We start from the raw sequence: 17,893 nt of genomic DNA, 5'->3' as shown, positions 1-17,893 counted from the left end.
CATACTCCCCCTTCTCTATTTACCTTTCTTTATCTATTTTCCTTTTCTTCCTTTTTGTTCTCCCTTTTCCCTTGAGGTGTGCCATTTCCTTGGAACATAGCAGGCATATTTTAAACTACATTTAACATTCATCCACTTATTTTACTCTATTCGATGCATTATTAACATACCTTCAGCCCCCTTAATTATTTCACTAGCTCTCCCTTTCCCGGCGGAACTGATAATTGGTGTTATTTATCTAAACAATACCACAATGTGACTCTTAGGGTGGGAGCAGTTGAATAATGGATGAGGACAAATGCAAAGCAATTGCACTTACTCAAAGACTTGTGCACTATCCTTGTCAGTGAGATTTGCCATTTACATTTGCAAAATGGCCACCAAAGTATTAAATGCTTCACTGTTTTCTTATAATAAAACTGGAGATGATATTCACTTGTACACTTCTCAGAGAGAGGGAAAGAGAGAGAAAGAGAGATCTGTGCAGTGCATGGAGCGATGCAATTTAATGAGTCTCTGACTCCGAGTGGGTTAAATTTGTCAGGACCAGGAATGGACATTCTCAGTTTCAATCAATAGCTGACAAGTTTTATCAAGGCGAATCGACTAGTCCAACGTCATCTCTGTTCTATTTTTACAAGACCCTGCATACTGTAGGCTGTTTACAGGATGAAAGCAGTGATGTTCTATTTGTAAATTACTCTTCATCATATTTGGAGAACTCTTGTCTGGCATAATGTCCACTCCACCTTTCACTAGTTGGTTGAATCTACCTCCTCACTTTGCTGTACAATATAATTGAATCAAATGAGAGGAGATTATACAGTATTGACCATAGGTTGCCAGTACATTTTCCGTGCCCATCCCTAGTCATGAAGAATTTGGAGTTGTAGGGATAGACATTATGGCCCACTGGCTCGGAAGTGCTATTTAAACCCTCCAGGCCAGCAGAACACACTTGCCCACTCGGGCCAGTAAAATGAATGCATAAAAAAATAGGGATGGGCTATACGAAATTTCTGGCCGATATCGATATCCGATATAATAATTGCTGTTATGGCTGATAACCGCTATAAACCGATGTCGATATGATCTCATTCTGTATTTAAAAAAAAGAATAATAATTTTGTCTAATCTGAAAAAGGCATATAAACACTGAAATTGAAAAAGCATTGCCTCTCTATTCCAAAACTAGGGATGCACCGTTAATTGAAATGTTATGGCTTGAATGTAGTATCTTTATTTTAAAATGTTCCAACTTGTTGACCCTTTTGAAAGCTTCCCCAGAAAACACTGATAGAATCTGAAGCCTTCATCATCACAAAAGGCTTTTTCAACATAATTAGTATAAAATAAAATATTGTCATGATTATTTTTATATCGGTTCGATACCAATAATGCATTTTAAGGCCAACATTGCCCGATACCGATATGATGATTAATTGTCCATCCATATTGAAAATTAAAACACCTGATTTGACTTCATTTTCCTGTGGTGCTGGTGTTTTGTAATCTTGTTAATTAACGCTGCAACATAGCTTTTCGTGAGCGCTGTGTCTCAGTTGGCTGAAAGGCAGAGGCGTCTGCTCCGTCCAGAAGTCCACTGTTCGCGCCCACCAGTGCAGCGCAGTGGGAGGTTACACTGTGAAAAGGTTACACTGTGACTTAAATAAATGACTGTTGCATCATATCTGTATCATTTTTATAACGAGAGAGTAAATTCCAGCCAGTGATCTTCAAAAGTCACTGCCCTATAATCTCTGTGGTTTGACAACCGAATCTCCATATATGTCTATATGTATGGGCGTATCGGATTTGTTTATGGTTATGTTGAGTCATAGTGATATGTCTATATATGGGTGTAATCGGGTTTGTTTATGGTTATGTCTGAGTCAGAGTGACTTGGCCGTGGCCCTGCCTATATATGGGCGTATCGGTTTTGTTGTTATGTCTGAGTCAAAGTGATGTCAGAGGTCCGCTGGCTGGCCGGCCGGCCGGCCCCCATTAGCCAATTTTAATAGGATAGGATGTCAAAACCTGTGTGGTTCACTTCCTGTCATTGTGGCTGTTAATTTTCTGTTAGAATACTGCAAATAAAACAAAATGTGCTATTGAAATGACTTTGGTTTTACAGCTAAATTTGGGGTTGAAATACAAAAGCAACTAATCCTATGCTACATTCTCTCCACAATGAAAACATCACCACTGATTTACAATCCTATAGGGCATGATGCCAACTCACCTAATCCTCTCATCTCTCTTTGTCCTCTAGTTACGACGGCGCAACCCTTCAGCCCGTTCTGGTTCACAGTGGAGCCCCAGGACATGCTGGCAGTGCGAGGCGCCCCTGCATTGCTCAACTGCTCAGCCCACAGTGACGAGGCCCTGCCGGCACGAGTGGAGTGGAAGAAAGACGGCACCTTTATGAGCTTGGTCTCGGATGAGAGGCGGAGAGTCTTGCCTGATGGCTCGCTGCTCATCACACAGGTCGTGCACTCCAAGCACAACAAGCCCGATGAGGGCACCTATCAGTGCGTCGCCACTATTGACAACTTGGGATCCATCTCTAGCCGGACAGCACGCCTCTCTGTAGCAGGTAAGCGCTGTGAAAGATAAACCTGAATTGGTCGTAAACTGTCCCTCACCACTTGGAAAGTTTGGTATCTTGGAGCATCTCAACCTGGGAAACCATGTCAGGAAAATCCCAAACATGATGCTTTAATGAAAATGTAGAAAGATTCATGTAAAGTAGCAATACGCCATACCTTCCACTGTATGAGTTTGTCCAAAGGGGTCTGTTTTTTTGCCAGGCCTACAGTACAATGTGACCTTGTTCTGCTTTGGGAGCAGCAAGTGGTGTGGGATTATTAGGAGTTTGGAGTCGAGTCACACCACTAAATTCAATTTGCAGGCAATGGAACAGCAGCATTCTGTGTGCTTTCCACTCTGCACTGCTCTGCCAGGTACAAAGATGAGAGAGCGAGAGAGAGAGAGAGAGAGAGAGAGTTCTTTGACAATAGGCTAGTCAAGTACAGGCCTCTGCTTCTCAGATAGTGGCTAGTGTGTGAAGTTGCACTTCTTTTATTTTAATGTTTTATTACTTTGTTTCTTGTCAGCATCTTTTTCATTATGAGAAAAAGAGCTAATATTATTGCCATTCAAGAGCTTTACAAGATCCTTCTTTCCTCTTAGAGAGGCAGGAATAGTACTCATCACTTTCACATTTGTTAAACTGTACATATCCCTGGTTTTCATGTTACAATGGGGGACTTTGTTTCAAGGCAGGACACACCACTTTAAATGATTTCCTTCGTGGTTTTACTAGCGGACACTACAAAGCCAAGGTATGTGTTTAGTATTATGAGAGCTTAATAGGTTTACCCTTTTTCATATTAATTAATTGAACAATGTTCTAGGTATTTTCCGCTGCACACATTCAATTAGTGTTTACTTTATTGATGGTGGTAATAGAGGATAATTGTGTGTGTGTGTGTGTGTGTGTGTGTGTGTGTGTGTGTGCGCGCGCGCACGCTCCGCTTCCTCAGCCCATTCTTACCCCATCACATGGGCTGACCTCATGATCACCATGGGAAATCTACTGACCTTAAGGTCATTTTAACACATCAATATATCACAGCCAACCAGAGCAAATCTTCACTGTGTGTGTGTGTGTGTGTGTGTGTGTGTGTGTGTGTGTGTGTGTGTGTGTGTGTGTGTGTGTGTGTGTGTGTGTGTGTGTGTGTGTGTGTGTGTGTGTGTGAAGTTAATTCAAATGGACCTTGTTGGTACACAGTCGTGCCTGGCTCTCCATCAATGCCTGTCAGAGAAACCTGATTCATGTTTAATGCAGACAGGACTCATGTGGTTGCTGTGCTGAAATGAGCTCTCAAACAGCTTCACAACCAATCGGATCTGCCTACGGGATGTTGTATTCAATCAATTCTGACTTAGAGCAAGAAGCAAGAGAAAACCATTCCACACACATACACTATTCAGAAGAGATGGCTAACGTCGTACTTAAACATGGCGAGCACGCAATGCACACACACATGTCGTATCATACACCCATACTGACACACACAGAGACACACCAAGCCAGTGATGCGTCTCCAGCATGCTGGCAGGTGGCCAATAAAAAGGTTAATTGCAGCGTGGAGGGAGCAGGCCATTAGGCCACCGTTCGACCCAGGAACGATGGTGTAGGCAGGGAGGAGCAAGGGCCCTGGGCGTGACCTCTTAGACATAATGGCTTGTCCGGTTAGCGTGTTGCAGGGAATGGCGGGTAATAACAATAGGATTGATTACTGCAGGACGTGTCCCCTAGTTCTTTATATAGAAGAACCCTCACTACCATCAACAATGCTCCTTCACATCCCTCTACACCTCTTCTCTTTATCATTCTCTCTTTATTTCGATGCATTTGTTTTTCACCCCCTTTCTACTCTCTGTGTTTATTTTCTGTCTTCTCCCTTTGTCATCCACTCTGTGTGTGCGCGCACGTGTAGTACATGAGCTAGCAGAGAAACATTCGTAGACAGGGGGAGAGTGGCTTAGCCGGGCGTGGGTTTATGTATTCAGCTTGAGTCTCAGTGAGAGAAAGGGAGGGGAGAAAAAAATTATAGGGCAGGGAGAGAGGCGTGCAGTGCATAGAGCGAGATGCGAATAATGAGACTCCCATCTCTACCGTCTAGTCGGCTCTCACACAACTCTTCCCCCTCCTTCTGTTTTCCCGACTCTTTGAACCCACTTCTCCTCCAGTGGCCCATCTCACCATTGCTCGACAGGGATACCCCCTAACGGAAAGACGATAGTGAGAATTTCCATCTGCCCCCCTCCATTGCCAACCATCTTTATCATTCCATGTCGGATTTGATTACTGACCCTACCTGAAGCAGTCGAGACAGGGTTTTCAAATCAGTTGAAGTCGCTCTGTCTGATCTGGACACATTTGGTTACATTTGTCTTCCATCCTGTGTTCAAGGGCTTCTGGCGAAAAATTTAACTTTTCAGTTGCTTTTCACTTACTGTAATCTTCGCGCTCAAAGGGGAAGGGACAGTTCATTATTAAACGTATAGGGGATTTATTTTGTGTGTCTGTTTACTATTATTTCTAGGCTTGAGTACTTGTGATAGCTTAAGCTATGACTTTCAATTGAATATTGATTGATTGGTCTTTATATAGCATACATGGACCGTAAAGTCATAGAGCTGCAAGTCATTTGGAATAAGCTACTTGATTATAAAAAAAAAAAATTATTTGAATTTCTTTCAGTCTGATTTGTTGATATAAAAGTATTTTATCATAAATCATGCTTCATCCATTAATCAGAATTATAATTGAGGAAATAATCACTAAGAAAATAATCTATAGTACGGCGGCAAGAATAGCCGCTAACAAACCTACTGCTTTGGAAAACAATTCCATCACCGTCCCACTCCCAATATGAAGGACGCCCCAAAGTCTTTGTATTGTTCTGCACTTATTTTATCTCTGAATTGTTTCCACCCAGTTGTAGAATCTACATTCAATTCAGATAACAATTGGGGATCGCGTGTGGCAACGCGTGTCTACAAATGGATGAATTAAAATGGATTTGACTGTGTAGTAGAAGTTCTCAAATGAACACATGCATGCTTTTCATATATGTCAACATAACATTTTATGTACTTTAATCTGTTTTGAGAAGCCTCTTCATGACCATGAGGACATAACGGCTGCAAATTGTCATTGTGGCAGCATTGCAAAGTCCTTTATGTATACTATTAGTGAGCCTTCTTAGCACATACAGTAATCTACTATCTCTTCATACAGTGAATACTTAGATGTGAGCCCTGTTTCTGACAGTTTACAGTAATATGGACCATGTCACTTCTCAGGGTTTGTGAGACCATGGAAGAAAGTAGTTGCAACTAGAACAAGTGCTCCTCGGAGCACAGGTCTCCGCCAGGTCAGGTAGGTTATTTTGACCTCCTGGTGGCGCTATAATAGGCCAATGTGAAAAGGGTGCCATTTCTTCTTGGCCTGTCACGGCAATCGGCCACTGCAATCATGATTTGAGGCATTTTGTTCCAAAAATGTGTTTTGCTAAACTATACCTGCTGGTGGCGCTATAACAGGCCAATATGAAAAGGGTGGCATTTCTTCCTCGCCCTAGTGAGAATATGCGTGCTAAATTTCATGGGAATTGAGGCATTTCATGATTTGAGGCATTTTGTTCAAAACGGACATCTCCTGCAAACTTTGGAAGCCAATCTTAGGCAATCAGGATGGAATATGGGAAATCGGACAGATCAGTGTTGATCACATGACTACAGAGATACTGTGTACCGGTTTGTGTGATCTTTGGACACACACACGGACAGGGGGCAAAACATACTCTCTCGCCATGCCTTTTGGTCTGGCGGAGACAATGATATTGAACGATGCCTCTTTGTAATTGGGCAGGTCCACTTTAAACACTTGAGGTACTGTACCTCACTAATGGAAACCCATTTGGGATTGGATGTTGTTTGAGTCATCAACAAATTGGCCAAAATAGACGAAAATTATGTTTAGTTTAAAGCTGTAATGAATGTCATGTATTCTTTCATGCCCTGGGCAGCCTGATATGCAGATGTTTTTCATTGCATAGATGCACAAGATGCACAATCACTGAAAATAGTTCATGGACTCGTGCCTGTTGGTAGATGAGACTGGACACCGGGGTGCTTGTCTCTACCATGCTATACTCCCGGTTGTAAATAGCCACATTGGCTATTCCACTCCGGGCACATAACATTGTTAGCTACTAGACACCTGGGTGCTAATATCCCTATGTTAACCCATTAAGACCTGAGGCCGATTCTACAAATGTCTTCTAAATCCTAACAGTTTTCTGAAAAAAATATTGTTGCTATAATATCTGTGGTTCTTAAACGTTTTCATGTTTCAATTATATGTATTTAAAAACCAAACTCAAAATATTTTGTTCCAGGGACCCCCCCCCCCCCCCCAGTCTCATGTTCAAGATTTTTCAAAAAAAGCAGATCTACAATATGTTGTTATTTATATAGCTCTGCTATTTTTGAATAGCCAAAGAAATCTAAAATGACACAGATGCTTTCCCGGTCTTAATGGATTAACATACAGGCTATTCATACTGTATTTGTTCATAATTTGCAGTACGATCGATTGAGCAATTTATTGAAAATGAATTCAAAAGGATAAATACGTACAAGAAAGCCCAAAGGCTTGTTTCCATTGTGGTCCTTTTGATTATCATACTGCCATTCTACGTGTACTTTATTTCTATCATATCCTGTATTATTACTTGTACTTATTATTAGTATTATTAGTATTGATATTATCTTGTTATATTGTTGTGGCACAGTCTCTGGAACTAACCACCATTTCACTGCTTATACATGTATGACAATGGCACATGATGACACCATTTTATTTTATTTTTTTTACTCAATCCCACGTTCTAGTGATTGCAGGATTTAGGAGGATAGAGTGAGATTCAGTGTGGTCAAGGAGTTTTCCTGTTGTCCATATCACACAGCTACAGTATGTTGCAACACACATAATGGTATTGATGAAGCAGGGTAAACAAACAGATTGCAGGCTCAGAATGCCTCGCTGCATGGTCCTAGCTGCACACCTACAAATAGGGCTGCTCTCTCTCATGCACGCACACACACGCACGCACACACACAAACGGGTCTAGTGACACGTCACGTGGGCAAGGACTGAACTATTCCCTGAACTGTCTGGATCTCTCCCTCTCAATCCATCCGAGTTTCTCTCCTCGCTGCCCAAAATGCACCACGCCTCTCCTTCCTCCTCTCATCTTTCTCCCTGTCTCATCAGCTATCCTCTCTACCTCACACTTTTCATTTCTTTGACCCCCATTCCTTTTCTCTTCTCACCAGCCCCCCCTTTCCCTTCTATTGTCCCGTTCCATCCTCACTGTTATTCTTCTCATTTTTCCCCAATCCACACCTTTCTTTGTCCACAGTGACTGCATGACGCACGCACACACGCACCTTTATCTGCAAACTCCAGAAAGCATCAAATCAACAATGTCACTGCTTCTTTTCAAAATGTTCTCTCTTTTGTGTGTATTGGTGTTGGGTGTGCACACGTTGGCACTTGGCGCGTCTGTACATGTGAACGTGAGACGTTCCATTGTTGGTCAACACAAAATCATTCACAATGCAACTCTGTATTCAATTACCCCCCCCCTCCAAATGACCAATTGCATGGTACCTCATTGCTGAGCAGCCAGGGTTGTCTTCATGACGAATAGCCCTGACCCGGAAATGAGGTCAGGGTCACCATGGCATTCCATTACCCTGATTTTCATCTGTCTCTGGAAGGCAGCATGAAGATCTGTCTCTGGAAGGCAGCATGAAGATCTGTCTCTGGAAGGCAGCATGAAGGAAAGAAGAAAAAAGGAGTAGTTATGTCCTGCACTTAACTGGGGGGTAAAGAAAAGGAAACTCTTGGAGCACAGATGATGATAAAGGGGAAATGCAATGAAACGGCACACGGTTATGAGATTGTGACTACTAGGAGGTAAAGGTATGCAACAGCTGAAAAATATAAGCAGCGGAGAAAGAACTTGGCAGAGAAAGGAGAAGAGTGGAAGGCGCTTTACAGTAGGTGAGGGCATTCCCTGGAGAATGTCTGCCGGAGAAAAGAGTCGCTAGGGAGTCTGCAGGGCTGAGAGCAGACGACAGCCTCCATTTTAGGAGTATTCACTGACTGATTAGGTCCGCTGGGTAGCCAGAGAGGCTGACAGAGAAAGCCCTATCTCTACTCTCCAGACACGTATGTGCGTGCGTGCGTGCGTGCGTGCGTGCGTGCGTGCGTGCGTGCGTGCGTGCGTGCGTGCGTGCGTGCGTGCGTGCGTGCGTGCGTGCGTGCGTGCGTGCGTGCGTGCGTGTTGGCATTGGCATGGGCACACATGCCTGAATCTCTATTTGTGTGTTCTAATTTCCATGTACCTGACATCTCATTTTCTAACATGAATTCTATTCTCATTCTTTTCCCATTGTATATTGAGAGCACAGCACCAATGCCAGGCGAGTAGTGAGAGCTAATTAGCTCCAGAACCGTTTGTTGGTGTCAACAACTTCACAGGTGCTACCAGCAGTTCTGTGATACAGCTTCTGCTCCGTAGGGACAGTTGGGCAGGGAAATTAAATCAGGGAATTCCGTAACATATATTGTGCTACTACTACACAGCTTGGGAGGGGGAAGAGACCAGGTTGCTTGGAACAGCTAGGGTGTCCAAGGGATGAGACTTGGGAGGGACGACAGACTTCCTGAGTTTGTATTACATTTGATTGCTACAGTAGAAGCACATACACATTACAAATTAATGTGGAATACTAGTTGAACACCAACCATGTTTGGTCTGAATTATTATTTTTATGCTGTTTTACTAAATGTATTGTATTTTTTAAGGTCCTTACAATGTGTTATACAAGTTTTTAGCTTACAAAACCCCAACTAAATTCTCTCTGATTTTTTATCTCTGCATGTTCTGAGCATTTTTCAACTAGTGATAAATGACCTGACGTTGTGCCATTATGATGGCAGCGTACGGTCTATAATAGTAATTTGTTAATGTTAATTTCACCGCTTGTCATCTGTTAATGTTACTGCCCTGCCCTGCAATACTGCTGTGGTAAACCCCCCTCATAGTATGACATTCAGTTTATCCATGTTCAGTTATTCCACCTCTGCAGTCCTTCGATTGAATATGTTAACCACTCCAGGATATACCGTATCCGGAACATTAAACTCCAACTTGTGTCGTTGCATTGTTCCGCATCATCTGTGGAAAGCCTGCTTCCCATTTACTGCTCCGTGCTCAGATCTTGTCTAGTGGTCATTTCCACAACAAACTACAGACCGTTTCCGTATCCTCTCTAAACCGGATGGGTAGAAAAGTAACCATGTGAGTCATGAGACAAATCCTTAGCCGGGTCATACCAAAGATTATAAAAATGGGACTGAATGCCTCCCTGCTTGGCACTCAGCATCAAGGGTAAGTCCCTGTGACATACTAACGTCATGTCCAGGGGGTGTACTTGTTCATCATAGCTGGGGGATGTACTTGTACATCAAGTCGACTCACGCTACAGAAACGGGCGATAGGCCCCTGCCCTATGGGCCACATGGCTCAGTAATCTATACCGTAATATTTCTTAATTCCATCATTAAAGAAAAACTAACGGCTTCACAGTGGTGCTGGTCATACCAATGCTGGTGTAACTAAGAGATTTGCTCAGAAATCTATATTTTTAGATACACAGATAAAACATGGCAGATGGGGAGAAAATGTTCTCTCCATGGTGGGTGGGATTATTACAAGAAGCCAGACAGTTACATCACTGTCGGGGAGCAAATCAAACGCATGTCTTTGAGTACACATTTTCAAAAATAGACCACTAATAAATCACTGAGTGTGAAACCACTTTTCTTTATAGCTGGGACGTCAGAGAACCCCAAAAAAGGACAAAAAATTATAATCTAAGAATAAGTGCAACATTTTATGATGGGCCCTTTTTAAATGGTGTTTTCTTTAATGGTGTTTTCTCGGTTCCAAACCTAAAGGAGAGTGCTTGGAAGTGCTGCTGTAGTTGACAAATGACGAAGATGAATTTCCCTTGCAAGTTAAGGTGGTTGAGCTGCCTACTGACTGACTGTGTTGGATTGCAATGTCTCCCTTGACTCCCATGTTTTTCAACCCATAACCCCCCCACCCGTGGCCATGAAGGCCAAAACTAAAGAGACATCGCTCCTTCTCTCTCTCTCTTTGCTGTGAAATGTGACATTTTAACTGGGGGTTTGAGAAGCGATCAGATGGCATTTAGCCTAGTGGTTGGAGGTTTCAGAGAGTGTATTATTAGATATGAAATGTGTGTACACACAAAGAGTTTTGAGCTTGTAGATTGACATTTTCAGAGTGTGACACCGTTGTACAACAAAGATATATACTGTGAATCAGGCTTAATGTTCATAGATGGAGATGCAAAGACAACCAATTCCCTTTGACCTAACTCAGGAAGTTCAAATGACCGCACAAGATCTACTTCCTGGCTGATCTCCCTAAGGCTAGGTCATCCAAGAACTCTTTCTCCATGCATACAATAATTGGATCCCTCATTAGATTATTAACAATATTTGTATCAGATTTATTGCATTTAGGAGAACAGTAAACCTTGGGGGAATAACCTCAACTCCCTTGTTTTTCCTGGCAATTTCAGGCACACTGTTGCACAATACTGACTTGAATAACTGATAATACCTAACTGATTAAACATATTAAACATATTATTGACTGATTATAAAAAATCTGCATTATCTATAATAAGCTATCTATTATTTGGTATTCCATGCATAATTTTTTTTTGCGTCTGCTACACTGAATCTACACTCATATGTTCCACAAATCGTGCTTAGCTGTTATTAGAATGCCTTATTCTTCATGCTAAATCTATTACAATAGTACCAAACCTCAAATAAAATGTTTATGTATTCTTTTTTCTCATTTACACATGAGAGAAATATTTTACTTTTCTTTACTTAATTTCAGCTGATCCATCACGCGATCAAGGGACTCGCTTCCAAATAAAACAGATTCAAGCTGTCAAGGTGTTGGGATGTGAAGCGTTGTAAGCTTGCAGATCTGTTCTTTTTTACGAGAGACGCAGTTGAACTTCTACGTTGGATATTTTCGGTTGCCTTTTATGGTGTTAAATGGGCAGTCGAACAATGCAACAATGCATGAACGTGCATTTGGTTTACGAACAGGTGGGATTCATCATTCTATACACCTGTTATCTGCACAAATCAAGGCTTTACACAGCCTTTCATGAATCGCACGTCAGTCTTTACTTTAAAAAATCTACACTAAAATATAGTAGGAAACATACTAACTACTTTGTGAATGAGGCCCAATGTGTGTAAGTGGACATAATATTTGGAGTTCAATAGACATGGAAAAGTTTGAGTCTGGCTAACCTTATCCACCACAATTTTTAGACTCAGACTTAATACAATGGTTGAGTCATTTATTCCACCCATTTTAACCGTGTTCAAATCAAGACGGCTCAATGAAATGGCAGCATAATGGTTTTGCCTTCAGAATTTCTGCAGGATGCTGTAGTGCACACAGCAGGCAGACAGTCACCACTTTGCATCATTCATCCATTTCACTTGCAGACAAACTGTCTCTGTGCCCTTTTTGAAGCTCCCATTGCTCTACCAGATGACAATTGGCTCTTTTCGACTAACTAAGCGAACCGTGCTGTGCCGTTCTGGATTTGTTTCAATTCGCTATGGCTCTGTTTCAGAAGGTTCTCAGAACCTAATTTGGGCCTTGCTCAGGAGGTAGTACCAACCCTGAGATATTGGAAGCATGGGAGGAGCTAGTAGTGCTGTTACTCTGGATTTAGTCAGGCGGAGGTGACAACACTGGAACCATATCCTACTAGACCTAGAGCAACTCAACACCACCATTTGTATTTTTTGTATTTTTGAACATTTAAACAGCAGTAAAAGGCTAAATCAAACTGAAAAACTTGGAAAAAAACTATAATGTGTTTATAATGTAAAAGTTAAAAAAAAGAAAGAAAAGACTATCACCAAACTTAAAGGGTTCTTCTGGATAGTTTCAGGTTATGGAAGATTCTGGGTTACCCTTCATAGTAAAAAGAAAAAAAGCGTTGCCTATTTCCAAAGATGCAACTTTCAAATTCACAAACCTAACTGAATTACTCATGTCGCTAACTCTGAACTATTGAACTCTAATGGTTTGCTCCCGGTGTATGGACCACTTATGTAGGTTTTTAGGCTCTATAGTCCTATATACAGTATTTGTCCTATTGGCATTGCAAAGCTTTCATCGCAGGCCAAGACCTAATTTGGATCTTCCTGAGAAGTTACACATTAAATGTGCTTATTGTACAAATGTTTGTTTATTTATTCATGGGATTTAATCTGGTTGTTTGACCTACTTTTCTCCTTGTATATGACAAAGACTTGCTAATAAATGAAATGCTGCAAAGTGGCAGGCTATTCATTCTTTATGCAGTTATGAAATTGGGTATTTAGATGATGTATCCTAGCTTTAATTTGATTGGGTTTACTGAATTTAGGTTGACGAGTGATTTTTTTTGTCAGAACTTTGATATTTTAGGATACTCTAAATTAGATTGTATTGAAGACAGAATAAAATGACTGGTTCTCCCTAAAGAGACCTTGTACTGCCCTTTACGTCTACTGGGCGTTTGTTTGGACTATGTTCCTTACTTCCTTCCCTCATTGACATTCACTGTCTGTCTTACCTTCATAACAGTGTGCAGCGGCTAAACAGATACCTAGAAAGGGATACCTACAGTATGAAGTAATGGACCCACGTATGCACTTTTATCTCACTAAAACTAGTATGAGCACACATAAGCCAGCTTTGGGTTTTCATATTGAACCCTCCCCCACACCTGTGTTTCACAGCCGATATGGGATTCACAGGGCTTTTGAAGCACAAAAAGGAGTCTTGTGGGTTTGTTTTGATGTCTCCTCAAGGTTTGGCAGACATCTTTTCAAACGGCTCAATTTTCAGTCAGACGGAGACGGACAGAGAAAGTAAAGGAGTGGAGGAAAGTTTAATTCCAGATTGACACGGTTCACCAGCCAGCCTTGAGTTTTTGATGGTGAAGGCCAATACTCTGACAAGTGTTTTCATTTTTTTTAATCGCTCTGTGCACTCCACCCAGCTCAAGTGACATTGACATCCTATCTTCCTTCCAGTCCAACCCCACTGTCATTGTCTGGTTATGATTTCGGAACCATCATGGCTGGCTGATGACAACCTAGAATTGGCTTTCGTTTGAACGATGTCTATTTCACGGAGGAGAATGTGGAATTGTGGAATGACTGCAAGGTGACACAAAGGATTAGCTTCCCCCCCTGCTTTCTAATGTGAATAATATTATGTCTGAAGTATATTTCTTGTGCTAGGTGCAGAAACATGGTATGACTTTGAGTGTTTCTTTGAATGTTCTTCAGAGAAGGAATGCTGTCTGTTTGGGCACGACTGAACATAATAAAGTATGAAGTGTGTATGTGTGAAGTTGGTGAACTTTTCTTGTGTTGTGTACTTTAGACATGGTATTTTTTATGAGCTGCCTTATTCCCTCCTTTCTCCAACACCAGAATGGGCACCCAAAGACATTGTCACCCCCCCCCCCCTTTTTTTTGGTTGAGGGGGGGTACATATAACATTCTCACACTTGGACCTACAGGGCACACTCAAGGTGTCAGACGTATCTTGCTCTAAATCCCTCAAGACGGAGTCAAAGCCCTAGCTGTCTCGCTCCAACTGCAAATGCATTCTAGCCCTCTCAAACGTGTGCTTCTTCTGACGGAAGAATAACAAATAAATCCCATTTCTCCTTTATTATACAAGCTTTATTGATTTTTGCTGATAGCAAGTCAAAGTGGTTCAAGTCAAATGGGATGCAGCTTCTGCTTTATGATTCTTCCTTGCTTGATGGCCTTGATGGCAAAAAGTTTGTTTTGTTTTGTTTGCTTTTAGCCCGAGACACTCAATCTGGACTCTACCCAGTGTCTCTCAGAACGAATGTGAGAGTGAAACAGAAGAGAGAGGGGTAGGGACTAGGGAGCGGCTGCCATGGAGCAGTGTCGGAGCAGCCGTTATCGTGTTGTGTTCTGCCAAGCTACAGAGGTGAAAATCACGACGGGAAGTAAAGGGAGCAATGGATATGTTCTCCATATCGAAGGGATGTGTTCAGTCATCCTCAAACATAGCTTTTATCTCACGCACAGAGCTGTGAGGAAACAGTCTGCATTGTTCGAGTGCAGGAACTCAATTATGGGGAGAGTGTAAGAAAGAAGCTCAAATGTGTGTAGGATGTGTAAAGGTTTGTGGTTCTCAAACGGTTTCATGTCAAGGACCCCCAAATTAATATGCATTTGTCCCCCATCTGAAAATATTTTGTGCCAGGGACCCCCACACAAGATTTTGTATGCGTGCATATGTGTGTATGTGTGCCCTCATTTCGCGGAGCTGCCCTGAACTCTCTTTGTGAGGGCCCCGGGGAGGGTGTCAGGATTCCTCCTCTCCACACCATGCAGTGCTCTTTCTGACTTCTGATTGGTGCAGGCAAGCTGTGAAGGTGTCAAGTGTGAAGTGTGTGCGTGCGTGTGTATCGAGTCTGAGGTTTGAATGTCGATTTAAAACAAATAAAGGCCTGTTCCTGGTGTTTGAGCACAGAGGCTCTGCTGCTGTAATGTTGATACCGATTTCCCCTTTTCTGCTATTGACTGTATGCTGCTTGTATCACTGTGCAGTGTGCATGTGTTTGAAAGAGTGAGAGAGATTGTGTGTACCTGTGTGCCACACATACACACGCAAACACAAAGTCAAGGGAAAATTTAGCTGCAGTAGCTTCTTTTGACTTCTGAATTATTGCCAGCCATCTCTCTGGATGAATATTACAGTGCACAGTTACATGAACGCACTCACATGCATGATTAAAGCTTGTCATAGAGGATGACCGGTGAAGAGAGGCATTCGTTGTAGCATCTGTTATTGTATAGGTAATTTACTGCAGCTGGATTCGCCTAATTGTTGGATCCACTCTGTCATACTCTCTAGGTGCTCCAGATACTGTTTCATAATTAGAATAACTGACTGACTAGATTTCTAACATCATTCCATTGCCTTTCTCAGCATTGCCTTTTCAGCTTGAAAGGCATTTTTGTAGTTTGAAGAGATATACAGTATAATTATACAATTCTGGCTACCAGGTAGCTTTATTATACTTGCAAACCTAGTTAAACACAATGGACTATGGACTACAAAGTAAATAACAAACCATCTGGCTATTAACAGCATTCAAAAAGTTGATCACCCATTCAGCACTGCACACAGCGTGGCTATCATTTAAACAGGAACGGACAGCCATCGATAGTTTGTTTGTGTTTTTGATGTCATGATGACACAGTTTGTTTTGGGTCTGATGTCATGCTGTCACAGTCAGCATGACACACGCCATATTTGGGTGTAGCTGCAGTGGGAACTCTATAAATGGTTATGTCTGAGTCATAGTGACGGGGCACTGGTCCACCGGCCCACGGATCAGATTCATTATTCTAGCTAGAGGGTAGAGGTAGATGACGGCCAGACAATGCGTTATAAACATTCTCGTTTTAAACTTAAACTGTACATTAAAATGTGTTTCTGAAAACATTTGAGATGAGAAATAGGCAATGAAGTAACAAACTTGATTCAGCACTGCCTTGTTGCAGTGCGCGACATGTGTATTTGTGCAGTGGTGTACATTTACTCAAGTACTGTACTTAAGTACAGTTTTGAGGTATTTTTTACCTTACTGGAGTATTTCCAATTTTCTCTCACTACATCTCAGAGGCAAATACTTTTACTCCACTACAATTATTTGAAAACTTTAGTTACTAGTTACTTTGTAGAAAATAGCCGATCTACAAGCTCACAATACGTTGCGATGCGACGCATTGTGAGCTTGTAGATCTGCTATTTTCAAAAGATTTTTATACATTTGAAAACTTGTGAAATGGGACATTCTGCACAATGAGTACTTTCTACTTTAAGTACATTTTGATACCAATACTTTTGTACTTTTACTCAAGTAAATTTAGAATTCCAGACTTTTACTTGTTACATTTTTACATTGCAGTATTGATGCTTTTACTAAGTAAAAAAATAGTACTTTTCCCACCACTGGTATTGCGTTTAGATCCCATAGCCCGAGCGGACGGGACATTTGGCTGATGAATGTTTTGTTCTCACTGATTCAGTCAGTGAACGACCTGCCCCCATCACTGCGATTGGCTGAGACACACCCAACCCCTGTTTCACTAGGAAATACATCACGATATGGTCACGAAAAGACATTTCAGCTGGTCGTTAAACTGACAGGCTATTGTTAAAACCCTTAATAAGTGACAGGAAAGTATTCCCTATAATGTAACTGTTGAGTGTCCTTAGCCTGCTTAGTTTTTTCTGTTCCAGAATCTAAAACCCATCACTGTTGTTTTGAGCCAGAATTTCCACCAAAGTTTATGCCCATGAAATAATGGTAGTGTTTGGTCCAGGAAGCTGCAATTACTGCTAGAGATGCTGTGTGTATGGTGGTGGAGGAGGTGCTGAATGACATTAATTTACTGCCCTATCATGACCCTAGACGAGGTAAATGATGATGAATGCTCCTCGCTATGTCATGTGACATCATCACCCAGCGCCACAGCTGTGTCTTCAGACCCTCTTGCTTTTGAAACATCTGCTGCTTCTTGCCAGCCAGTCGTAATTTTTGTGCATATGCAAACACAATACACATACACGCAAATGCACTGACAACATTCACCCTATCTGTGTCACGTTGGTTTGACTTGTCCTCTACGTACCTCAACTGTCCTTCTCTCCTCTCCTTGCCTCACCTCTCCTCGCTTCTCCTCTCCTGTCCGTCTTGTCTTTCTCCTTCAAGCTAACCCCATAGGGTGAAAAGGATGCTATGTCAGCTCCTTATTCCTTTTTCCTTCCCTCCCTCCTTCTCATTTTCCTACTGGCTGCCTGGCACGGCTAGAGCATAAACAGAGCAAGGCCACCGATAGCATCTGCAGATGTGCCGCCAACATCCCCAGATAAGCACCAGCAGCAGCATGCCCCTCTCTAGTGAACAATAGAGTCCCCGTTGAAATGTGTGGTGGGAAAGTGTGTGTGTGTGAGTGTGTGCACAAGGATGGGTGGAGGCAGCATGAAAGAGACTTGGAGACAGATGCTGGGAACGAGGGAGAAAAAAAAGAAGGCATAGGGAGGGGTTGATGCGGGGGAGA

General features: G+C 42.0%; 1 protein-coding gene across 4 annotated transcripts in view; it reads left to right on the top strand.

Moving 5' to 3' along the window:
* The window catches only part of neo1a (neogenin 1a), a 184,619-nt gene that overhangs the window by 64,671 nt on the left and 102,055 nt on the right, over positions 1 to 17,893 (top strand). For all 4 annotated transcript variants that reach the window (XM_080438552.1, XM_080438551.1, XM_080438550.1 and 1 more), the window contains exon 2: positions 2,273 to 2,596. In XM_080438552.1, coding sequence (XP_080294678.1) covers positions 2,273 to 2,596 — 324 coding nt within the window. The remainder of the gene's footprint in view (positions 1 to 2,272; positions 2,597 to 17,893) is intronic.

The sequence above is a fragment of the Gymnoscopelus braueri genome (assembly GCF_963280865.1).
Source record: "Gymnoscopelus braueri genome assembly, chromosome: 1".
NCBI lineage: Eukaryota > Metazoa > Chordata > Actinopteri > Myctophiformes > Myctophidae > Gymnoscopelus > Gymnoscopelus braueri.
The sequence above is the reverse complement of the archived record's forward strand: the minus strand, read 5'-3'. Positions and strand labels throughout refer to the sequence as shown.